The sequence below is a fragment of the Orycteropus afer genome, unplaced genomic scaffold (assembly GCF_000298275.1).
Source record: "Orycteropus afer afer isolate SDZICR_OR568_19922 unplaced genomic scaffold, OryAfe1.0 scaffold00014, whole genome shotgun sequence".
In the NCBI taxonomy this organism is placed as follows: domain Eukaryota; kingdom Metazoa; phylum Chordata; class Mammalia; order Tubulidentata; family Orycteropodidae; genus Orycteropus; species Orycteropus afer.
Window position 1 is genome coordinate 14,666,346 of NW_006921601.1, and position 26,622 is coordinate 14,692,967.

Here is a 26,622-nt window from a genome sequence, read left to right on the forward strand (position 1 = left end):
ATAACAACAACAACAGCATCAGAGCTTTAGGAGTTATGATGGTTAAAGCGCTGGGCTGCTCGGCTCTTCAAAGCCACCAGCCGCTCCATGGGAGAAAGATGAGGCAGTTCTACTGTCGATGGCAGTTTTGTTTATTTGTTTGTTTTTTGTAATTAGAGCTTTTGAGTTAGATAAAATGGATATTTTCCACGATTCTCTGTGGATTAAAGGAGGAATTTATCCCAAATGTTCTTTAAAAGTAATTCTTGGACATCTGAGGATGATTTATGTTGTAGAATTTTATTTTAATATTTGTTTTAAAATACAAACATTTAAAAATGCAACCAAAGTAATTAGGTTAAGGTAATTATAATAATGTCAAGGTGTTTTCAGATTTTTTAAATTAAAGTTTATGCTAATACACATCAAGGGCCAAAAATTTGAGTCAGGTGAGAGCGGACCTATTTTTGGCCCCTTTGGGACTTCTGCCAAATGCCTTTCCACCACAACTAAAGGAAAATTGGGACAAACATTGATTGTAAGCCGTTGGAGAGTGAGGAGGAGTTTCATTCATTTCATTATCCCCTGTAGCTTGGTCAAGAATGTCAAGTAAAGAAAAGTGAATTGAAAGAAGACTTCTTGGCTAGAAGTCCTCTTGCCTATTTTCCCAAGCACTGGGTAGCCTACTACTCTGATGTAACTCATTGTGCTAATGAGGGGGCAGAGGGGCGTGTGTATAGATATGATGGGTGTGGAGGAGAAGAGAAGCTATGAAAAAAACAAGAGAGGCAGTGTCATGTCAAGGGTGAAGGGAATTTTTCCTTTAAAATTTGGAGAGCCTTGGGTAACAGAACACCCAATCCTCTATTACAAAAAGTCAACCAGAATTCCTTTTCCAACTGTACCATTTAAATTGCAGTGCATGCAGAAGAGCATTTCCTTGAGGAAGAGCGTTGCCCACGTGCAAATAACTAAGAACAAAGAAAACAACCTCTAATAGTTTTAACAAGTAACAGTCTCTCTTCTTCTTCCTTAGAGAGAACCAGAATCTTATCTCTCAGAGTGCTAAATAAAATATTTAAATACATAATGCCTTATTTACAGAAATAAAAATTCAGTCACTGAAACAATTAGTAATTGGATTCTTGTAGCAAGACTTTTGAAGAGGTGATAATGAGGGCAGTTAGAAATCAGCATTCTGGGAATGGATCTAATTGTTTTCCTTCCATTTCCAGAGCTGGACCAGCAATGCTGAAGAAATCCGGCTCTCTGAATGTGCTCCAAGCTGTATAGCTTGCATTTGTAATGCTCCTTTAACTCCCTAATCACAGCCCCTCAGGTAAACCTTAAAGAAGTGCATCTTTACTAATGTTATTCTTGTTAGGTGCATGGTGCTGTCTCAGACTCATAGCTACCCCTACATGCAACAGAACGAAATACTGCCTGGTCCTGTACCAGTCTCACAATCCCTGCTATAGCTGAGCCCATTGTTGCAGCCACTGTGTCAGTCCATCTCCTTGAGGGCCTTCCTCTTTTACATTGACCCTCCACTTTACTAAGCATGATATCCTTCTCTAGGGAATGGTCCCTTCTGACAACATGACCAAAGTAGGTGATTATTAACAGGAAATAAAAACTCATCAATGAATCCAGAGGCTGGATTTGAAATGTGTTATTCGCATAAATAGGAGTCACAGGGAGGTTTCTAATGGATATATGTGTATTTTTCAGTAAGCGTACTGAGTTCAATAACATACTTTTAATAAATCAATGTATGTTAATTTCCTAATAATTAAAAACATAATTTCTTTGTAACCAAAGAGTTGATTCATTCATTCATTCCCTCATCCATTCACTTGAACATTATGTGAGTGTTTGCTATAGGCCAAGGAGCCCTGTTGGTGCAAAAGTTAGCACTTGGCTACTAACTGAATCTGGCTTCAAACCCACCAGCAGCTCCACAGGAGAAAGACCTGGCCATCTGCTCCCATAACAAGTAAAACACAAAACAAAACAAAAATCTGTTGCCATCTGACTCACAGAGACCCTATAGAACAGAATAGAAGTGTCACATAGGGTTCTCAAGGCTGTAATCTGTACGGAAGCAGACCGCCTCATCTTTCTCCCACGGTATGGCTGGTGACACACCGACCTTTTGGTTAGCAGCCCAAGCTTAAAGACTACAGCCTAGAAAACCCTATAGGGCAGTTCTACTCTGTCACATGGGGCACTATGAGTGGAAAAATGACTTGAAGGCATTGAAAAACAACTATGGACCAGGTACAATTTTAGGTTTTGAAAAACGGAAGTGAGCAGTGGCTTGAGGACATGGGGAGGAGAAGACAAATATGCTCATAGGTATGTTACTCTGGGTATGAAATGAAAAGTGTGAATGTGGCAGAATTTTTAAATGTAGAAAGAGAAAGGGATATTCCCTGAGTAGAGACCTGAATGATGTGAGGGAATAAGTCATGCCATTATCTGGGAGTTGAATCTTAGGCAGATGAAAGTCCTGAGGTAAGGGTGTGCTTGGAATGTCTGAGGAACTATAAAGAGGTCAATGTGTCCGGAGCAGAATGAGCAGGGCAAAGGGTCAAATATCAGAAAGACAGCAAGTGGGCCAGATTGTATATAGACCTTATATACTATGAAAAGGACTTTAGATTCCATTCTGAGTCTTTGGGAAGCACCAATAAAATAACATGGCAGACCTAAAAATCCTTCAGTAATACCCACATGAAAACCTGGAGACATGCCAGTGCTGTCTTGCCTTGGCCCATAATGACTGCCAAGGAACCAGATGCTATTGCTTGAAAAATGCTATGCAACTTCCCAGCTTCTATGCCCTTTGATTACTATTCATAATGACCTCCAAAACAACACAGAATGAAAACAAACATGAGTAAGTACATAATAACAAAGGCTTTATTTAAATTGTTAAAAATATATATTTGGGGAAATTAAATTACATGAAAAAGGAAGTATACTATTTTCTAAATGCTAGTTTTGCACTGTAATCATTGAACAGAACAAATGTTGGAAATAAACATGTTTATTAAAAATGTTTTAAAATTGAACTTAGTTTTTAATTTCTCAGCAGACTTTGCAAGATTAAACATAAGAATCATCCTGATAAACAAAACTCATATGCATGACAAAATGTATAGATTTACTAAACATAAATTTCATATTAATAATATTAAAATTTAATTAGCTTTTTGTTAGAAATATTGAGGGTTATAAGCATGTATTTTGAATTCACTTTTTAAGTGATCAACTAAACTAGGTATGGAAAATGTAAAATATTTTCTTCTTTGCACTTATGTTTTCTTCTGTATTTTGTTTAAATTTTAAATAAATATTTTATCCTGCTTCAGGAATAACTGCACTAACTGACATTTCTTAAACTGAAAATTATTAGTATTACCAATTTGACAACTTCAACATATTTTGCAGTATGTAAATATGCCATCTGTATCGTACAGTAATACCCATGGCTTACTCCCTAATTAGCAGAAAGGAATGCTACCTTACTCACGGCAGCCATGGTAAAAATCATTCAAATAGTGTGTAATAAGCATATAACTAACGCTATACTGTCATTATATATGATACTAATAAACATCTCAATAACCCACCTTGAAAAATTCTTATAGTATATGAAGTAGATAATGGTTCATACAAAGGACTCAAATAGAAATGTAGAAAAGTTGAGTCTTACACAAGAGACAGTGTAGCATACTTTTGAATGCATAATCTAGTCTGAACCAGTTTATTAACTGTGTGATCTTGGTTTATTTAACCTCTCTGGGCCTTAAATTTCCTCATCTGAAAAATGGAGATAATAACAGTACCTACTCCATAACACTGTTGCATGGAATAAATGAGTAAATGTATGTTAAGCACTTAGAACTGTAACCGAAAACCAAAGTTACTGCCATTGAGTCAGTCCCGACTCATAGATACCCCTTGGATTTCCAAGGCAGTATCTCTACGGAAGTATACTGCCCAATCTTCCGAGGAGTTACTTTACTTACTTCTGGTTAGCAGTAAAATGCCTGAGGCACTATGCCACCAGAGCTTCTATAAACTCTAGATACATGTTAGCTTACTTATTGGTACATTCTTTTTAAGAGAAGTCACTCTAAAAGTCTTATTCAGAAGAACAATTACTTACTGATATTTTTATCCCATGTAAGCAAAAAAATACATAGAGATACAAAGATGAAAAATACATTCTGTCTTTCAGGAGCCCACAGCAAGGATATAGAAAGGAGAGAGGAAAAAGATACAATATGATAAATGGTATAATGGAAGCACTGCAGTTATACAAATCTCGACTGAAACATCATTACTGGGAAAAAATCAGTTTTGACTGTGGACAGTTAGGTAGGCTTTGTTTACAATGAAGCCCAGAAAACAGATCCTTGGTAACCAAAAGTTTTAAAAAATAAACCTGAGCAGAACAGAGAACTATCTCTGAAACTTGGTAAGTTTTTGGGGTGACAGAGTTTCTGTTGTCCTTTTAGTTACATCTCTTCCTCCCAGCCCATTCCTTTGGGCTAGTATCCAAAGTCTCTGCTCCACAGAACTAAGATGTTCACACTAAGGGCCCACGTGGCTGTGGGAAAGCCTTAAGTGTATAAAATGTACCACTTCTTTGGAAAATGGGAACCACCCTTTGCTATTCATTTTGGAACAGGAACTCTGTTTTACTCTTGTTTTCATTGTCCATTGTTGGACAGAGAAAAGCCTTTAAGCCTCAAAAGTCTTAATTTAGGAGAGATTTTGTTTGAATCTCAGTTTTTTTTAAGCCTACCGTAATACTCCTAGAAAATTCTCATTGTTATGAAATACAAAATCACAGCTTTAGTTTGTTAAGAGGGCATAATTCCAAGTGGACCGTGAAATATTTATGTCTCTATGAAGCCCTTTGAAGGAATAATCTTATGTTTTTGTGCCTGTCGTGGGTCAGAGGTTCAAATCAGCACTTCTTTCTGTCACCTCTTATATGTTTTACTATAATTTACAGCTCAGCTAGAGGACTCATAAAACAAAAGTGTCTATTTTATTTCAGCAACTAATTCTAGTTAATCAAAGATTTTCAGCCAAACAACCCAGCATGAAACTCTGCATGGAAAATATATGGAGAACAAAGCATTTTGTCAAATAACACATCTCATGATGTAAACACATATGTCTCTTAAAGGAAATTTTATCGTTTCCACATTATTGGCATACAAAAGGATCATTCTTGTCTCAGACCTGGTGAGACTGTGGAGTAATCATCATTGGAAACAAGAGCCTGATTAGGTTCCCACACAGATAGGAATAGACTTTCCTTTTTTTTTTTTTTTTTTTTAGAGGGATAGCTGATTTTATTCTTTTTTAAAACAGAGTGGTAATTGTCACCCTAAAAATACTGAATTGTACTATGGTAACATTTGTTTCTGCTCTTTCCCCCTATCCCATATTTTAGTATCAGCCAATAACATTACTATCCCTTCTGGTTGGTCCTCTTTTGGAAAGTCTGAGTTAATCCACAGCTGTGTGAATGTGAAAAAGGGACACAGCAGGGTAAGTCTGTTGGGTCTCTTGTCTGCTAATAAAGTGCACAGTCTGCAGGACAGATGTTAAGAGGATCTGTTAAATAAGTCAGTGGCAGAGATCCTGACCTCTGCCAAGGAACATTTTATTATTCCAGAAAGGAGCATAATTGCAAGGCATTAACAATTAGAAGAACCATAGCTTTTCTTTATAGTTTTTTTTTTTTTTACTCTTGCTTCATCATTTGGTTGAAATATAGTATCAAGTCCCATTCACTGAGAAGCACTGTGCTAAATATGATATGGTTTATACAAACTGCAGATTATAGGATTTCCCAAAATCCCAGTGAAATGGTTGGACTTTGGCGTTGCTTCAATCGGAAACTGTTTTGTTTATTCAGCATGTATCATTGCACTATTTGTACAGTCTCACCACAGGGTAGCATTGTACTAAAGAGACTATCAATCTTACCAAACATAGTTCCCTAACTATTAAATCTAGTGTACTGGGAAATGCAAACTAGAGATCAAATTAATAGAGGAATACCACACCATACAGTTGTTCACTGTACGTTATACCACTCTATCATTTATGGTGTGAACAAAATCATGCCAACCATATGCACTGTACATTCCCTAGTGTGATGTAAAAGGTACTCTGTGATCTAAGCCCTGGCTTACCTTTCCAGTCTCATCTACTACATAAGGTTACTGTACACTCAGCTTGTGCCAGACTGTCCTTTTCTGAACGTGCCATGCTGTCTATTACATCTACACCTATGGGAAGGTTGTTCTCTTTTCCCTTCTCTGTATCTCTTCCATTCCACATTCTACTCCATGTTGTTGTTGTTAGGTGCCGTCGAGTTGTGTCTGACTCATAGCGACCTCATGTATAGCAGAATGAAACACTGCCCAGTCCTGTGCCAGCCCCGTGATCTTTGCTATACCCAACCACATCACTGCAGCCACTGAGTCAATCCATCTCATTGAGGGCCTTCCCCTTTTGTGTTGTCCTTCCACTTTGCCAAGCATAATATCCTTCTCCAGGGAATGGTCCTTTCTGACAACATGACCAAAGTAAGTGAGACAAAGTCTGTCCATTCTCGCCTCCAAGGAGCATTCTGGCTGCACCTCCTCCAGGACAGACCTGTTAGTTCTTTTAGCAGTCCGTGATACTTACAGCATTCTTCTCCAACACCACAACTCAAAAGCATTAACTCTTCTTCAGTCTTCCTTATTCATTGTCCAGCTCTCACATGCATGAGGTGATTCAAAATACCATGGCTTGTGTCAAGCACATCTTAGTCTTCAGGGAGACATCTTTGCTCCTTAGCACTTGAAAGAGGTCCTTTGCAGCTTATTTGCCCAATGCTATACGACATCTGATATCTTGACTGCTGCTTCCATTGGTGTTGATTGCAGAATCAAGTAATATGAAGTCTTTGACAACTTCAATATTTTTTCCATTTATCAGGATGCTGCTTATTGGTCCTATTGTGAGGATTTTTTTTCCTTATGTTGAGGTGTAATCCATATTGCAGACTGTAGTCTTCAATCTTCATCAGTAAGTGTCAAGTCATCCTCACTTTCAGGAAGCAAAGTTCTGTTGTCTGCATAACGTAGGTTGCTAATGAGTCTTCCTCCAATCCTGATGCCATGTTATTCTTCATATAGTCCAGCTTCTTAGATTATTTGTTCAGCATACAGATTGAATAATTATGGTGAAAGTATACAACCCTGACACACACCCTTCCTGATTTTGAACCATGCAATGTCCCCTTGTTTGAACAATAGCCTCCTGGTCTACATACAAGCTCTTCACAAGCACAATTAAGTGTTCTAGAATTACCTTTCTTTTCAATGTGATCAATAATTTGTTATGATCTACACAATCGAATGCCTCTGCATAGTCAATAAAACACAAGTAAACTTTCTGGTATTCTTTGCTTTCAGCCAAGATCCATCTGACATCAGCAATGATATCCTTCATTCCTGTCCTCATCTGAATCCAGCTTGCATTTCTGGAAGTTCTCTGTAAATATACTGCTACAACTGTTTTTGAATTATCTTCAGTAAGATTTTACTTGTGTCCAATATTAATTGTATTGTTTGATAATTTCCACATTCTGTGTCATCACCTTTCTTTGGAATGGGTACAAATATGGATCTTTTCCAGTTAGTTGGCCAGATAGTCTTCCAAATCTCTTGATAGTGAAGACCTCTACTGTGGCATCCATTTGTTGAAACATCTCAGTGGGTATCCCGTCAATTCCTGGAGCCTTATTTTTCACCACTTCCCTCAGTGAAGCTTCAACTTCTTCCTTCAATACCATTGTTTCTTGACCATATGCCACCTCCTGAAATGGATGAACATGAACCAATTCTTTTTGGTACAGTAAATCTGTGTATACTTTCCATCTTCTTTTGATGTTTCCTGCATCATTCAATATACTGCCCATAGAATCAGCCAATATTGCAATTTGAGGCTCAAATTTCCTCTTCAGTTCTTTCAGTTTGAGAAATGCTGAACATGTTCTTCCCTTTTGACTTTCCAACTCCTTGTCTTTACACATTTCATTATAATAATTGACTTTGTCTTCTTGAGCTGATGTTTGAAACCTCCTGTTTAGCTCTTGTCATTTCTTCTGTTTGCTTTAGCTACTCTCTCTTCAAGATCAAGTTTCAGAATCGCTTCTGACAACCATTTTGGTCTTTTCTTCCTTTCCTGTCTTTTTAATGACCTTTTGCTTTCTTCATAGATGATGTTCTTGATGTCATTCCACAGTTCCTCTGGTTTTTGGTCATTGGTGTTCAATGCATCAAATCTATTCTTTAAATGGTCTCTAAATTCAGGAGGGATATAATCAAGGTCATAGTTTGGCTCTTGTGGACTTGTTTTAACTGTCTTCAACTTTAACTTGAATTTGCAAATGATCAGTTGATGGCCGGTTCCAAATCAGCTCCTGGCCTTGTTTTGGCTGAAGATAATGAGCTTCTCCATCGCCTCTTGCCATAAACCTAGCGAATGTCTACTCTCCTTTCAATATTTGACTTTCACATCATCTTATCCATAACGATCTCCAGTACTTCTCCATGTATAGCTGAACACTTCCCCTCCCACATCATTTTCACTCTATGCACACATCTCTTTTTATCAATTATGACAATGCATACTAGACAGTGGGCTGAGGTCAGAGGTCAAGTTGCATTCATCTTAATATCCCTGCAACTGAAAAGAATTCATACCACTACATTACACCAAAAAACCCAAACCCACTGCTATTGAGTCAATTGTGATTCATAGGGATACCGGTTTGGGTTTCTGTTTTGGTTCCCTAGTGTGGCTCTGACAGGCATAGACCACAAACAGGAATGGCTCAAACAAATAGTTTATTCTCACAGTTTTGGAGGCTTGAAGTCTGAGTTCAAAGTGCCTGGCTCTAGGGGCTGGGTGAAATCCCCTTGACCTTGAGCTTCAGCTCTGCCTCTTGCTCCTGGCCCACTGAAGCTAGAGGCTTTTCTTCACTCAGGCAGCAGCTGGCTGCTGAGGCTGACAAACCCAAGGTTGACAAGTGAAAAGGCACAGTCCCAATATCACCAAACAAAATGGCAGGCCACTAATTCAAGTCCAGAAAAAGTCCCAAGATTGGCAGGGCATGGCAGGCTGTTTGAACAATGACCTGGCTACATGCAGGGTTCAAGTGTGCCAAAAAGCTAGAGACCAACCCCAAAGCTTCTGCTTATATACAGGAAACGGATCACATCCCTAAAGCAGCTACTCAGCTGCTCTTGGCCGATTCCACCATGAGGTTGATTGCCAGTCTCTTCATGGAGAATAACCACCTCCAAGCTGCCCAGCCACTCAACCCAGTCCAGCCAAGTTGACATGCAACCTTAATTACCACAGTTTCCAAGGCTATAAATCTTTACAGAAGTAGATGGCATCATTTCCTCCCACAGAGCAGCTTGTGAGTTTGAACCTAAAACCTTCTGGTTAGCATTTAAGTGCTTTACCCATTACACCACCTAGAGCTCCTTCCATATTACAGAGTAGGTACTTAATAAACATTTGGTGAATTAATGTATGAGTGAACTAATAAAATAATTAATCTTTTTTTATGTTAATATAAATGTATATTCTGGCTTTGTCACTACTACCCATGCTATAACAAAGTCTTATACTTTTAATGTCTTATTCTGTTTTTTAATGGATTATCTTCATTAGGTTGGTACATTGAATTATAAACAAATAGACCTCTACAAATCTCTACCACCCTCCCTGCCTCCCCCCACCACACACACACATACAAGAATAGTGTGGAAGCATGAGATAGACTGTTTTCTTGGCCATACGTATTGATCAGTTCAATTTAACAAAAATTTATTTACAAGAAAGAATCAAATTTAATCGTTCATACTATTGCCTCACAATTCTCCAAGTACTAACTCAGACCACTCACCAACTGTCACTTTGGTCAAGTTAATCTATCTCTCTAGGCCTCAGTCCCTTTAACTGTAAAACTGAAAGATTTGTATAGCACTTGACAGTGTGTACAGCTCTTTTCACAAGTATTTTTTAATTTATTCATTAATGCCCTATTAAAGGAGCTCTGGTGAAGTAGTGCCTAAGGCATTTGACTGCTAACCAGAAGGCTGGAGGTTCAAACCCACCAGCTACTCTGCAGAAGCACGACTGGGCAATCTACTTCCGTAAAGATTTACTGCCTCAGAAACCCAAAGGGGGGTGCTATGAGTCAGATTCAACTCAATGGCAGTGATTTTGGTTTTTGGTTTAGTTTTAATGCCCTATTAAAGAGCTCTGATAGCACAGTGGATAAGACATTTGGCTGCAAACCAGAAGGTCAGTGGTTCAAACCCATCAGCTACTCCATGGAAGGAAGATGAAGAGATCTACTTTTGTAATGACTTACACCCTTGGAAACCCAATGAGGGTCCCCATGACTCAGAACTGACTTGATGGCAGTAGGTTTTGTTTTTTGGACTGTCTTACGGAGTAAGTATTATTCTTTACCCCATTTTACAGAATCTGGGTATCAGAAAGATGTTCAAGAAACCAGGTAGACTTAGGATTTGAGCCACAAGGCCTCTGACAGGCTTTCCAGCTCTGGAAGTGTATGGAACTTTAAAATGTCACCCTTGTTTTTTGATGATGTTGTTGCTTTGTGACTGAGGAGACCCCAAGTATTACAGAGTAGAACTGCTACATAGAGTTTTCTTGGCTGTAGTCTCATGGAAGCATATTGCCAACCCTGTTTCTTTCACCATGCCACTGAGTGATTTCAAACTGTCAATGTTATGATTACCAACCAAGCACAAACTATATACACCATCCAGTCCATCCAGGGACCTTTGGAATTTTACAATCTCATAGTCTATATATGAAGGTTTTTCTTATGGCATTCCTCCCCTCTGAAATAGCAGGAAATACAGTTTAAAATACCATAATTGCTGACTGGCTTACATTTTTTTTTTTTTTTTTTTTTTTTTTGCCAAATCATATGAACTAGGCCATATAGTGTGTGGACCCAGGAACATTCATCAGACATATCTTACTTTAAAAGTGTGTGGTGACTGGGATCTTAAAAGTTTGTGAGTGGCCATCTAAGGTACAACTATCAATTTCTATCTGTCTGGAGCAAAAAAGAGTGAAGAAAATAAAAGACACAAAGAAACAATTAATCCAAAGGACCAAGAGACCACTTGAGCCCCCCTCCCCCATCCTGAAACCAGAAGAACTAGATGGTGCCTGGCTAACACTACCAACTGCTCTGCAAGGGATCATAATAGAAGACCCTAAATATAGAGGGAAAATGTGGACGAAAACTCAAAATCATAAAAAAGACCAGGTTTACCAGTCTGATAGAGCCTAGTGAGACCCCTTGTTGCCCTTCAGGTCTGAAATTGAATGCACTTCCATGACTTACAGCCAGCCAAACAATAGACAGGCATATAGGGTGAACATTTAATCAGGTAGTTAAAATCTTTAGAATGATTACTCTTCGGAAAACAGAAAGGCAATATTTGCACAGGGAGATAGTTTGTCAGCAGGAATGCTTAGAGAAGAAGGACACAAGGAGAGGTAACTACAGGAAAGATGTGGGAAGAGAGCTGTCGCATTGTGGGTAATTGCAGTCAATGTCATGAAACAAAATGCGTATGAACTGCTGCATGGAAAATGAATTTGCTCTCTAAACTTTCATTCAAATCACAATAAGAATTTAAAATAATAATAATATGTCTCACTGGTCAGTGACTGGAGAAAACCCCAACACATTAGTCACCCTTCAAGCCTGAACTGAACTCACCTCTGTGGCTCAACTTTCAGCCAAACAATAAACAAGTCCATAAAGTGAACAATAACATCAGGGATGTATGCACTCATTAGAACAATCAACCATTTGAGCTCAAAAGGGCAGTATTTGCCCGGAGACAAAGTTCAGAAGGCAGGAAGGGATAGGAAAGAAGGACAAACAGAAAAGAAAACAAAGGGGGGAAGTGGGATGAATGCTGTTATATCATGAGGATTGTAATCAATATCATGAAAGACAATGTGTATGAACTGTTGAAGGGAAAACTGATTTCCTTTATAAATTTTCACTCAAATTACAATAAAAAATTTAATTTAAAAAATGTGTCTTTACAAACAATCCAATTAAAAAATGGGCAGAAGACATGAATAGACACTTCACCAAGGAGGATATTCAAGCGGCCAACAAACATATGAAGAAATGCTCACGATCATTAGCTATTAGAGAGATGCAAATCAAAACAACAATGAGATACCATCTTGCTCCAGCACTAGTATCAAAGTTCAACAACACAGAAAATAACAAATGCTGGCGAGGTTGTGGAGAGATTGGGACTCTCATACACTGCTGGTGGGACTGTAAAATGGTACAACCATTGTGGAAAGCAGTATGGCGATTCCTTCAAAAGTTGGAAATACAAATACCATTTGACCCAGCCATCCCATTACTAGGTATATACCCTAAAGAAGTGAGAGCCATAACAAGAACAGATATATGCACGCCGATGTTCATCGCAGCACTATTTACAATAGCCAAAACTTGGAAACAACCTAGATGTCCAACAACTGAGGAATGGATAACCAAACTTTGGTACATTCACACAATGGAATACTATGCAACGCTAAAGAATAATGTAGAATCTGCAAAACACCGCATAACGTGGATGAACTTGGAAGACATTATGCTGAGCAAAATAAGTCAGTCACAAAAGGACAAATATTGTATTAGTCCATTATTGTGAAAGTTAAGGAAAGGTTTATATATTGGAGGACATTTTCTTTGTTGGTTACCAGGGGTGGGAGGGAAGGGGAAGGAATGCTGTTAGATAGATAGAGATAAATATTGATTTGGGTGAAGAGAAGGGCAATGTACCAAATGTGAGTGACCAATATGGCAGCATGGAGGATGAGAAAGACAGAGAGAGTTATATGGGCAGTACAAACAACAAATATGAACCCCTTTGTAAATACAATACTGAGTTGTCAATGAAAGCAAACATGGATATAGGGACGGATAGATGGGTGAACAAGCTAAACAATTATGTATGTCTAAATGGAGAGTGTATCCAAGATCATATACAGGGTTGGCAGACAATGGGCCTCTCGAAGAGTATGAAGGGATGGACACTGGGAGGAGGTAACTATGGGGGGGAGTGGGAGGGGAGCTGCTGCATTGTAAATTTTGGTCAATGACATGAGACAAAGTATATGTGAACTGCTGTATGAAAAGTGAATTTACTCTGTGAATCTTCACCCAAATCCTAAAAAAAAAAAAATAACCCCCTTAATATTTTTTAAAAAAAAAAAAAAAACTCAAAACAAAAAAAAAAAAAAAAAAAACCCAAAAAATGTGTCTTTATTAAATCCATTGATAACAGGATGAAGAAATGAAGGATTTCCATCCAAATCAGTCACATCCAGGCCTCTACTATCTCAACAGCTACATCATGCCCCCACTCTGTGCCCATGTCTTCCAGTATCTATTTATTTTTCTCTCTTTCTGTGGTGCTACAACCCAGTGACTTGACTACACATTATTCAGGGACTGGCCCTTGGGCCCTGAGCAAATACTTCTTTGGGCATGAGGAACAGGTTCTCTGCAGGGGAACAGCAGCACTGCAGAGAGGAGTATCTTTTTCTCTGTGGGATAAGAAGCTCCTAAACTCCGGAGGGCAATCTTGGCATAGTGAGAACCGGCTGAGGCACGTGCTCCAATCCATTCAGTGACAGTGCTTCTCCTTATTTTTTATTTACTTTTGTTTTTGAAGCAGATTAACTGATAATCCATTGAGAATGTGATGCTAAACCAGTTTTCCTATAGAGTTTTTAAACTGGGCCTCTGAGAAGGAGTTTGATACAATTCAATGACTGAAGTAATACCTTTGTCCATTTGAGCATTAAATGGCCCATTGAAATACAGCTTAGTTAAAGAGAATTTCAGAAAATAGTACTTTCTAATTTTTTTTTTTTTATTATTATTTCTTTCCCAGCTGACTAGAGCAGAGCTTGGAAACTGCTGCTCAATCACTTTCCACAGCCTCCCAGGTCAGCCTCTCACCAGTGTTAATTAAATATAACCCCCTTAGAATATGAGAGGTTAAATGAGAGCAACATAGCGTTCTTCTCCAATATATTACGTGAACACAAATGGCCATAATCTGTTTATAAGAAGGCTTCTTTAAGCACAGAGGTCTCACTAATGAAAAATTATAAGAGGAAAAGCAACATAATGTGACAACTGTTCATCGCAAAATACATTTTAAACTACCCATTTCCACATCCATTGTGCTTAAATAACACATATCGTAAAGGAAATTGGTGTAACAGATGGTTTCAGCTCTGGGCAGCAAATGCAGGCCAGTTTTCAGTGTGATAAAGTAAAACTGTAAAAGCCAGTGCATAATTCAGTGAGTTTCTTACCTAGAAGTCTTCCTTTCCCACAACTGAAGTTAGAAAAATTTCCCTCAGCAGTTTTGAGTATTAGTGTATTTTGTTTTAACCAGATGCTGGTACCTTCGGTAACACAACTTGACTAAACTCAAACAAAAACTGCTAAAATAATATGTTTCTATAGTAGCCATTTTATATCTGAAAAGCCTATTTAAACCACTGGGTTCCATGGTTCTAAAAAGTTTCATAAACTGTCTATAGTCATTTGTAAATTAAATCATTTCAAATAAAGTTCTTTAATATGCTATAATTAGTCTTGTCTCTCTGAACATGACTTTACTGTAAATGCTCCTTCCTGACTCTCCTATTGTCCCAAGATTCCTGAGAAGAAAGCAGCCAAGCGATAATTCAGCATTATTGCTGCTTCAGTGAATTAATCGCTTAAAGAGCAGCAAAGACTCGGTGCTCTCTGCCCCACAGCTCCCTCAGCCTCCTGGCCTGAGGCAGGCATCCCGACCCAACAACGTCCAGATGTCAAGAGGAATACCCAGCTCCTAATGCAGCAGGCGCTCCATTCCAGTATGGGCGAACATCTGCTTCATCTGCTGGCATGCAACCTGCTGAACACACTCAGAGGGCTGCACAGGCTAGGGGTGAGCAAGGACACAGCTCCTCAGCTACTCCAGGAGACTCATCAAATAGTCCCAGGAACTCTCTGAAGAGGGCTCTGGTACTGAGCAAAATCATCCTATGCTTCTCCCTTCATCATAGTTCTTTTTATCCATTAAATTCTTTTAGGCTTGAAGTTTCCTCTAGATGACTGGATGAAATTTTTGAAACCATGTGAACTCTTTGGGACCCTCAGAGTGTCAAGTTAACTTTGAAACTATTCCTTTTATAATTTAATTAAATTATTTTTAATTCATTTAAATTTTATAGTAAAGGGAATAAGTTATGCAAGAAAGCTTCTAAATGACTATGCTTCCTACATACCAGTCAACAGAGATTAAAGCAAAGAATCCTGGACTAGAGTAAATTTCAAAATACACTTAAGCTTTCTATTATAGTCCTATCTTGTTTACTAGATAAGTAATCCGGTCCCAGTCACTTAACTCATTTGAGATTCACTCATTTCTTCTAAAATAAGGGGATAATAATAAGATGCATGTGTTATAAAGTCTAAATGTAAGTTGATCTTTAAAATATAAAAGACTATTAAATAGGTAATATATGAATATTATATGTGTGTATATATGAATATATCCATAATATACTGTTCTTATTTCTTTTGTTTGCTTTTTTTTTTAACAAAGAAATTCAGGCTTCTTTTGCAATATCCAATTCACACATCAAGTACAAGTTCTCTGCCAAGAATGATTCCATTCATCCTATGGGATAGCAGTAAATTGCATCCTATAAAAACTAATGAACAGCGTTCAGGTCCTTACCAAATTTCATATTTACTTCATTCTGAAAGAGAGACTTATATATTACTAAAGCCAAGAATAATATTCTTTTACTAAAAGCAAAAATTCATGATATGCTTCATACAATTGAAAAGATGAGCCTGAGAATATCTGACTGTTCTAGCCAGAAGTGATGATCTAGAGTAACAGTTTAGTTTTGAAGATCAAAGTGAAGCAAAGAACTGAGACTAAATAACTGAATAACCCATTGCCATCAAGTAGTTTCTGACTCATAGGAATCCTCTATGGCAGAACAGAACTGCCCTGTAGGGTTTCCAAGGCTGTAAATCTTTATGGAAGCAGACTGCCACATTCTTCTGCAGGACAACTGGTGGGGTTGAACCACTAATTTTTCAGTTAGCAGCTGAGCACTTAACCACTACACCACCAGGGATACTAAATAATTGAATACATGTTAATTTTTTTAAAATCCGCCCTTCCAGGTTCAAGTGGGTTGCCGGATAGGTAGGTGAGGATATTTCCATTGAGGTAAGTAAGAGCTGCAATCCCAATGCTTTAGTATGTATTTATTTCCCTATTTTTTCTTTCCACCTCTAGAATGTGAACTCCATGAGAGTAGAAACTTTGTTTTATTCACTGTATTTCCCCTGTGTATGGAATATATTTTCTCAGCCCCAGCAGTATCCATATTTTGGACTAGATGATTATTTGCTGTGGGGGTTGTTGTGTGCATTGTAGGGTGTTGAGCAGCATCCCTGCTCTTTATCCACTAGATGCCAGTAGCATCTCCCCAATGAAAAATGCCTCTAAGTCGTTGTAAAATGACACCCTGTGGGGCCAAAATGCCCCAAATGAGGGCCATTGGTCTAGAATAGTGCTAGGTATGTAACAGGCAATAAATAAGTATTAATTGAATAATTGAATGATTAAATTTGTTATGTTTGGATTTGCAAACATTTCCAAATGTCCTGAGCATACTATTTTCTAAACTCCCTTCAAAAGAAAGATTTTGGTACAAACCTAAAGATGCAATAAGTGTTATATTATTGCAATAGTCACATTCAAACTTAAAAAGTATGAGTCCAGATAAGAAAAATTAAAAGAGAAAGAGTGCAATATTTCATTTCTTCTTTAAATTTAATTAATTAATTAATTAGAGCAAAAACTTGATACAGATCCCAAAAATGGGATTTCTAGATTAAAAGCAGCTGTATTTCAAACTGTTTTCAAATGAGTACTGTACGCCTATACTTTGTAGAGTTTGAGATAATCAAACACCTGAATATATTTTAAGCAATACATTTTTCAAATGTATCAATAACTCATTTATTTATTGTTTCAATTTATATTACTCAAGGTCAATAGCTCTAGGGAAGTCACTGACAAGGTATCAAAGATCATGGTCTAGGTTAATTTAGATATTATGGCTTCAGGGATTGGTAAGGTATTACAACTGGTGCTGTAAGAGAAATACATAGTGAGGAATGAATTCTTAATCAGTTTACTGGAATTAAGAATTCTAGTTTAAATGTTTGTTTAACCAAATGATCAAGAGGGTAGATAGAGGCTTTATGTTGTTGTTATGTGCTGTCGAGTCGGCCCCGACTCATAGCGACCCCTCCTTGGGTTTCCGAGGCAGTATCACTACGGAAGTAGGATTGCCCAACCTTCCTTCCGAGGAGTGGCTGGTGGGTTTGAACTGCCAGCCTTCTGGTAAGAGATAGAGGCTTTAGGAAACTTATTTGGTGATACTCTGCCTCCCTTTATTTTTGGTCTACTAAACCCACCAGCCACTCCTCAGAAGGAAGACTGGGCAATCTACTCCCATAGTGACACCACCTCAGCAACCCAGGAGTGGTTGCTACAAGTCGGGTCCGACTTGACGGTACATAACAACAACAACAACAACCCCTCTTTGGGTTTCCAAGGCGGTATCTCTATGGAAGTAGATTGCCCAGTCTTCCCTCTAAGGAGTGGCTGGTGGGTTTGAACCTCCAGCCTTCTAGTTAGCAGTCAAATGCCTTAGGCACTATGCCACCAGAACTCCCATTAAATAGAAATGCAAGTGTTTAGCTAAACCCACTTTAATGGTTATGAACATAAGGGTATTAAACCAAAACCTGTTGCTGGAGTGAATTTTGACTCATAACAACCCTATAGGACAGAAGAGTAGAACTGCCCCCATAGAGTTTCCAACCGTAAATCTTTATAGAAGTAGACTGCTACATCTTTCTCCCTCATAAAGGCATTGCAATGCAAAATGCAATCACTGTCATGGAGTCTGATCCGACTCATAGCGACCCCTCCTTGGGTTTCTGAGGCAGTATCACTAAGGAAGTAGATTGCCCAACCTTACTTCCAGGGAGTGGCTGTTGGGTTTGAACCACCAGCCTTCTGGTTAGCAGTCAAATGCCTTAGGCACTAGGATGTGAAACTAATTTTTCTTAATTTGACACATACAAATATCTGATACATAACATCAACTGAACAATATTTATAAACTCCAATTTTGTTAAAAAGAAAAAGAAAAGAAAGGGGGGGGGGGGGAGAGAGGAAAAAAAGAAGAAAGCAAGCAGGCTACAAATACCTGTCATTATTTTAAAAAAACCTTTGCATCTTACAATTAGTTTATTAAATATACATTTACACACTGGGAGCCCCCTGTTGAGTGGGTTAATTAGTGGGGCTGGAACTAAATAACTGTGGTGAGAATCTTACCTTAGGAGGAAGAGAAGGCTGTACTGGTTTTGTAATTCCGGGATTCTGGGCTCCTACTGAACAATTTCTGTGAGCAAAGCTCAACATCTCACCAACCAAATAACTTAAGCACAGTCATTACCAGGGTGTATGTGAAAAGAGTGAACTCTTTCAACTTTTAGGTATTATCCTAAAATCAGCTGAAAATAAAATTTTCAAAAGAAAGTTGCATTTTTACAATGTTTTAATTTGTGGGTAATAGGTACAAATGTCTTCTGCTTCATTTAATATAATGACAGATCAGATTTTCAAACTCTAGATATTACCTTCATATCTTGCATCCCTCTCTGATCTGCCTATATTTTCTTAGCCTCCATCAGGATTCACTTGATACTTGCAACTTTTCTTAAGAAGTCTACTTAGAAATGAAAAGTTGTTCACATGAACCACTGCCTCCCATAGAAGCACTTGCCAGAATATATCCAAAAAGTTCTCAAAGAACGCTGGGTCCCAGATGGCCACCAAAAACAAAATAAGTTAAATAATTTCACAAATATTTATCAAGCAAGTCAGTGTTGGGAATGCAGTAAACAAAAGAGATAAAATCCTCCAATTCAGTCACTTACCCTCCAGTAGGTCAGATGCCCCCTCACAAGCACTTCAGGCAGCAAGCTAGAATAGAATTGCCTGAAAGTTCACCAGGATGTTGGAAAGTTTTGCTCTATTCTGATGATGGCTTAGGATGTCTAATACATCCCTCCCATTTACTATTCACAACAATGCTGAAAATAAGTATTATCTCCTTTTTAATGAAAAATCTGAAAAGCAGGGAATCTGAGAACAGTAGAAAACAATATAGCAAGTAAGTAATGGTGGAAACTCAAATTCAAGGTTCCAATTCCAAAAGTGGAGCTTGTTCCATTACCCTGAAACTTGTCTAATTCTACTTAGAATGGTCCTTCCAAGTATCACCACATCCTTAAAAGTCAAAGAAAAAGTCGGGGAGGGTGTGTGTGTGTGAGGGAAGTTATTGAAAGAAATGCAAGCATTTCCCCTTAAAGCACAACCCCATGGTTGGCATCCTCAAAACAACCTTTGAATCAGTGCATTCCTCTGTCTCTATCTGGTAGCCAATAATAGGTCACTTTAATCAACTCTTTATTCAACCCACAATCTGTTAGAAATCACAATCTCTCAAGCCTACCCAGCAAAGCTAATTCTCCCTCCCAGTCCCCCACATCACTGAGGCATGTTTATGATTGCAAACAAGAAGACAGGTATGAGCCATAGCATAGCATCTAAATACAATATAATAAAGATTCAGTCTGGAACTGAAATAGAGATAGAGCATTTCCAATGTTGATAGGCACTTCTTCACTTTCCATCTGTAGCCTGAAAATTGACAATATCATTTCAATAAAATATGTGTTTCTATTCACTTTGCAAAAACTTCAATTGTTCTCCTTCATCTTTGCAAACTTGGCAAGATTTTAACAGTTTTACTTAAGAATAACTTATGGTTAATAGGATTTCCTGGTGTTTTGGGGCTCTAATTATACTCTTTCCTTCAAATCTCCCCTAAACTACACAAAATGCCCTTCAAATAAAAGTGAAAATATATTTAAGTGGCTATTTCTAAATTTTCATATACAATTCCTTTCATTTACGCTACTACCCATACTATCATTGTAAGACCTAGTCTGTTAAAATATGTTCCAACTAAAGTGTGGTGAGCTTTGAATGCACGATAAAAATCATTCTCTGAGGCTAATGAAGACAGAAACTCTGCCTGTAACAATATTAAGTTTGTTTTCTCCGGTGATTCAGAGAAGTGAGCAATCTGTCAGTAATACATTGAGTGAAATTACTTGTCTTGTAGGAATAACTGCTGACAGTCACTTTATCTCAGGGCTGACCCAAACATCTCCCTGCTGACAAACAAATTACTAGATCTAACTTTGAAAAGGTAACTAGCTTGTTTTTAATTTTGATTGGTCTTTCGGAATCCCTTATACACATACTCAGTTTCATCCTTCATTGTATTTTTTTTTAAAAAACAACAAAAAGTGTTCAGGGGGACAGGTTTGAATTAATGAGTAAGAAAAAAGTAAAGAAAGAAAAGCCCTATCATCTGGAACTAAGAAAAAGAACTGTGATTGCTTCTTTGCAAGACTGTTATGCAGATGAAACTGGTGTGTCTAACCGACATTAAGACTGGCAGTGCCGCCAGTGACTGACTGGGTGAGTGAACACATTACGGAGACGGCATTGTAGGAATTAATTTTCTTCAATAAAGTGATTTTTAAGGCTCATATATTTCACAATCTAAACATATGTCACTGTTTCATAAACAAAATAAATGGATTAAAATAATGCATTACCAATATGCTGACACGTGGAGATATTTTAATTAGAAATTCTTAAGCTGTGTGATATTTAACTGCTGTATTTGCTGAAGAGAAGCATGCATCATTTAATAAGAAGGCATGAGACAGGTGTATCACTTCGCATGATATGGTGACAGATTGTGTTTAATATAAGCTACAACAATAAGGCAGCATTATTCCCAATTAAAAACAAAACAAAACAAAATTACTTTAAGCATCTATCATGTTGAAATCAACCACAGAGAATGAATCAATACAATGGAACTACTTTTTCTTTAAAAAAAAAAAAAGCCACTAAGAGCTTAGTTCTTGAGACAATATTTATTCAGAAACAATATAGCATCTTAGCTATGTAAAGGCCATATTTACATGACTGCCTCATTATACTGGCTCCCCTTCTTTAACATTCTTTTTGACTTACTTGAAGGACCAATGCTAACATAGCCGAGGAAAGCAAATGGCAACTGGACCTGAAATTTATACTGGGTGAGAGAACTGGAATAAGTAGTAATATAATATATTGTTTACTGTAGCAATTTCCTTCTGTTCTCTAAAGGTCAAAAGCATTGTAGCTTCAAAGTTAAAGTTTCTGATTGTTCCCAGGGTTAAATACATTATCAAAATTAATGGTTCAAGCCCCTCAACCTTCAGATATATGGGTATTCATGCCTCCATCTGCTGAACTGTTCAACTAAAAATAGCATTCTTTGGTCTTGTCTCTCCCAATATTGTGCCCCTGAGGCAGAGAAAACCATACCTTAGATTAGCACAGTAGTACCAAAAAAAAAATATTTTCTGTGTCTTCCTTATTTAAAAGAAAAAAGGAATTGGAATATCCTAATGTAGGCGTGTCTTTTCAATTTAAATACCTATTCTCCACTTGATAACAAAACTTCAGGCTTCGAAGATACAACTATAAATACTGCTAAGATTTGCTAGGGGTCATTAATGTTATAACTGACAAACTTTGAAGGACAAATTAACTGTAGCAGCAGGTAGAGCATCAGTTCTGAGCAATGCAGCGGGGTGTCTGTGTGTGTGTGTGTGTGTGTTGTGAGCTTTTCTTCCTAGAAATATGTTTGGAAATAAAAACAGTTAATATAATTGTAATGCTTCTTTAGTATCAACAGTTTATCATGTTTGTTGAGAGAGTTGTGACATTTCAGCTTGTCAAAGAATGGGAGAACACCCTAGCTAGAAGTGAAAGTAGATATTAGAAATTATAAAGCAAAATATTATACAATTTTCCATCTACTTTTGCTCAAGGTTTAGAATTTTACTGTCTGTAGCAGCTTACACATGGCTATCTACTATATTTTTGGGTTTCCCAATAAGCATGTTTCACATACACTAGAAAGTTTGGGAACTCTGCCTTTCAAACAAGGTCAATCTTTTCTAAGTAATGTGCCCTACAAGCAAACAGATCAAAGGTTTCCTGACATGTAGGAAAAAGATATAAAAATGGAGGAGAACAGGGCAAGGATATACAAAAACCCAGGAAACTCTCAAACCAGACCAAACTTAAACTGCAAATCTGTGTGGCTCCCACATTAATGGATTCCTTATTCAGCCTAATTAAAGTGACAGACACGTGGCATATGCTGTGCTTCTGGATCTACACTGTTACAGCACTGCACAGACCCGGCACTCACATATATGACGTTATGGTTTCCAGAAACCCAACCAAAACCAAATTTGATCACACAAGGATCAGTGATGGTAGAGGGGGTTGTTGTTGTTAGGTACTGTCGAGTCAGCTCTGACTCACAGTGACTTTATGTACAACAGAATGAAACACTGCCCAGGGGTGAGGGGAGAACATGGGGCGGGGGTGGAGGAAAAAGCCAATCTAGTGAAAAATTAGGTAAAGAAGAGACTGGATAGAAAACTGGCTAAGGGAAGATTGATGGGACAGAACACAAAGCCCTAAAAGAAAATAAGCATTAAAGAGAGGAAATCTTGAGTTTAAGCCAAGGCCACCTGCTTTCACATTCTTCTAAGCATTTAAAAGTTTCTCAAGCTGTATGTCCTGAGTGGGTAAGCTTGTTACTTGTTGTCACATAGAAAGACTTGCTCCTAATGTCCAGTTATCTCTCTGTTTAGCTCTCCTATGCACAGTAGCTCTTCAGAATGCCAAGAAATGTGGCACTCTCTCTTCATCCTGAAGAAAGTCTTAGGGGGGAAAAAAAAAAATTTCTTCTGGCTGTATAGAAGACAGCAAATAATGCTGACAGTATCTGTCTGATCATGCCTGGGTGGAAACCCCCTGTAAAGCTCTCATATCAAAGCGAAAGTGAAAGAAGGAGGCAGGCAATAAGCTCTGGAACTCTTCTTCCTTAGGCTATTTCCAAGGTAGCCTTTGATCTTCTCCTATCTCTGGTAGCATAGTGCCTAAGGCACTTGACTGCTAACCAGAAGGCTGGCGGTTCAAACCCACCAGCCACTCCTCGGAAGAAAGATGGGGCAATCTACTTCCATAGTGATACTGCCTTGGAAACCCAAGGAGGGGTCGCTATGAGTCGGGTCTGACTCGACGGCACATAACAACAAGAACAATCCTTCTTCTTAGGAGTGGGCTTTCCCTATCATGTTCCAAAAGGCAAATTCAAAAGCAGAAGAGAAGTTAATGTCAAAGAGATCCTTTAATGATTACACAGCAACCATGTTACATAGCAACCATGATATGTACAGACTGGCAGGGCCAATAGGTATTAAATGTATAACCTTGCTAGATGCAATTATTTCCTTTTGTTGGATTAAGTTTCTCAACCAAATTTAGGGTATAAACCTTGGTATTAGATCTAACCCAGAAAAGTAAAATGTGTTTCAGTCTGAGGTAACCTGTCTCCATTTTCTTGATTCAGCATTTAGCTGGCAACTCTCCAATGTCTCATAGTCCCAGAGAGAGACTCACTGATACAGGAGAGGAATTAAGCATGAAATTGGAGAGAGGTGAATTGGGTATTTGTAGCAGAAAGGGTATTCAAAGATATTCAAAAGAAAGAATATCACACATACTATCTCTCTCTCTCTCTCTCTCTCTCTCTCTCACACACACACACACACACACACACACACACAAAGAGCTTTATTGGAAAGTTAAATATGAAATATAGAAGCTTACCAGGCAAAAACCAACCACTGAGGCCCTAGCACCTATATATATTTCAGCCTGAGAAAACTTAAGTTAAGAAACCTGAATTAGGTAGAGTTAGGAATGTTGGGTTAAAACCCCAAGTTCATGAACACTCTGGAGCCTTAGTTAAAGAATTTGGCTACTCTGAACTTCAGTTTTTTAGGCCATAAAAAGCAGGATTATATTTTATAAGATTAAATTTATAAGACTGTTTGATGCTAAAAACTAGATGGTGCCCGGCTACCACTGTCATCCACTTGGAAGGGGATCTATGTAGCAGACCCTTGATAGAGAGGGAAAACAATGTGGAACAAAACTCAAAATCATTCAGAGAAAAAAAAAAAAGGGGGAGGGAGGGGAGACCAGGTTTGCTGGTCTGATAGAGCCTGGTGGAACCACTGAGACTATGGCCCCTAGCTGCCCTTCAGGTCTGGAATTGAACCCACACCTGTGGTTTCCAGTCAAACAGAAGACAGGCATATGAGTTGAACATTTACCTGAGGTCGATACACTCCTTGGAGAGAACAATCATTGAGAAAGAAGGGCTGCCTATGCATGGGGAGACAGCTTAGGGGGCAGGAGTCCATGGAGGGATGGACACTGGGAAGACATAACTATGGGAAGGAAGTGGGAGGGAAGCTGTTGCATTGTGGTAAACTGTGGTCAATGTCATGAGACAAAGTATATGTAAACTGCTATATGGAAAGTGAATTTGCTCTGTAAATCTTCACCCGAATCACAATAATAAAATAAATAAATAAATAAGTAAAAAAAAAAAAGATTGTTGTATGCTAAAATGAGATAAAAATTATTAAGTAACTTTTTAAGAAAACAATATATAGCACTATACATAAGAAAGGGTGAAAGAGGGAAAGAAAGATTATCAGCGAAGACACTCATAATACAAAGCAACAGAATGTGCCTACAAACCAAACCATTAATTCAGGGGCACTGGTCTTGGATTTGCCTTTTCCTGTGGAAGAAAAGGAGCAAAAGAATAGGCTCCTTAGGAAGGGGAGAAAAGGTGTCAGTGTTTAGGTTGAATGTTTGCCACTTTAAAAGAAAGCCTGACTAGCAATCCAGTCCCCCACCCAATGAAGCAGCAGTGGAAGCATTCATACCTCAATCTGTTTGTGGTTGTAAGAGTGGCCACCACCATGTTCAAAGGTGTCCAAATTCCTGCCAAAACGGTCACTTAGGCCCTTTAGCCTTGGATTAATTTGTGGGTGAGAGACATGACCCTTCTGTTTAGTAGCATTGTCAGAACAAACAAACAAAAAAAAGACAAAACATACTGTCAGAACTCATGAAACAGAACACATATTTCTAAACCTAGGGTATTGCCCACACTAAAGAATGAAAAGTAGAAGGTTTAGAACCCAGACTCTCTTATGGAAACCAGACTCCCTTGGTTGTAGGACCAAAAAATAATACGGGTTTCTTATTTCTATCTCTGCTTTGAGAAGACACTCTACAGCACAATTATAGGAAAAGGAGAAATACATTAAGATTTACTATGAGTAAGATTTCTTTGTAGATTTTTACCAGCTGCAGTAAGTTCCAGGGTTAGTAGTGGGAAAGGTGAAAGCTTGGAAGAAAGGTATGGCTACTGCTCCTGTTAAGCAAAATTTCTAGCTCTGCTAGAGTTTTATGGATAACATCTTCATGGTTTTCCAAATGAGGCTTATGACAAAAACTCAAAATGTTGCAAGGATGATCACTTAGGCTTTTTAGCTTTGAGTTATTTATAGGTCCATTTGAAAAAGTTGAAAATGATTTTTTTCTTAGTAAAATATTTGTACATTTTTTATGTTCAACTCATATAAGGAAAAGCAATATAGAAATAAAAATGCCTAGCTAGATGCTATTCTCTACATTGTTTAAGAAAAGTCAATTATAATTGTCAATGGTTTTTAAAAACAGAATACTGGCTTTAATAAACTTTCCCCTGTGTTGAAATTCAAGTTGTTCATTTACACATATTTTCTAAATGTTTAAACACTGGAGCCTTGACCACTATTTCAATGATCTTATCTTTTGCGTCTATGAGTTCAAGTATGCATTCATTTTTAAAAGTCAATTTCCTATTAAAGTGTCATGCTAAGAGGGTATAAAGATCACTAGTCTTATTCTAAACCTCTCATTTTACATGTGAAGAAAACAAGGTGAAGTTGATTTTTCATTCAACTTCCAAAACACTTTCTCCCCATGTTTAGCTCTGTAAGTAAAGGACACTAATCTAGAACTTGGTTTGACCCTGGAAAGGATGGAAATACACATATTGAGGAAAACATGTTTGGATTTTACCAAACAGTTCTCAGGTACCTTGGGAATAATGATCCCTTATTCTATGAACTGCAAGAAAGAATATATATAATATCCTTCTCAGTATTGGTGCTTACGTGTGAAAGCTAATCTGGGCACATAAATGCAGACATGGATGCAAAATTGATATGGAAAAACATACCATAGCCAATAATGATAAGCCATTAAAAAAACTGTAAAATTATTA

At 37.9% G+C, this 26,622-nt stretch overlaps 1 protein-coding gene across 1 annotated transcript in view; it reads right to left on the bottom strand.

Annotated features, from left to right (window-relative positions):
• Positions 1 to 26,622, bottom strand: part of SOX6 (SRY-box transcription factor 6) — a 544,947-nt gene that overhangs the window by 181,608 nt on the left and 336,717 nt on the right. Inside the window, exon 8 of the mRNA XM_007956810.1 lies at positions 25,232 to 25,354. Coding sequence (XP_007955001.1) covers positions 25,232 to 25,354 — 123 coding nt within the window. The remainder of the gene's footprint in view (positions 1 to 25,231; positions 25,355 to 26,622) is intronic.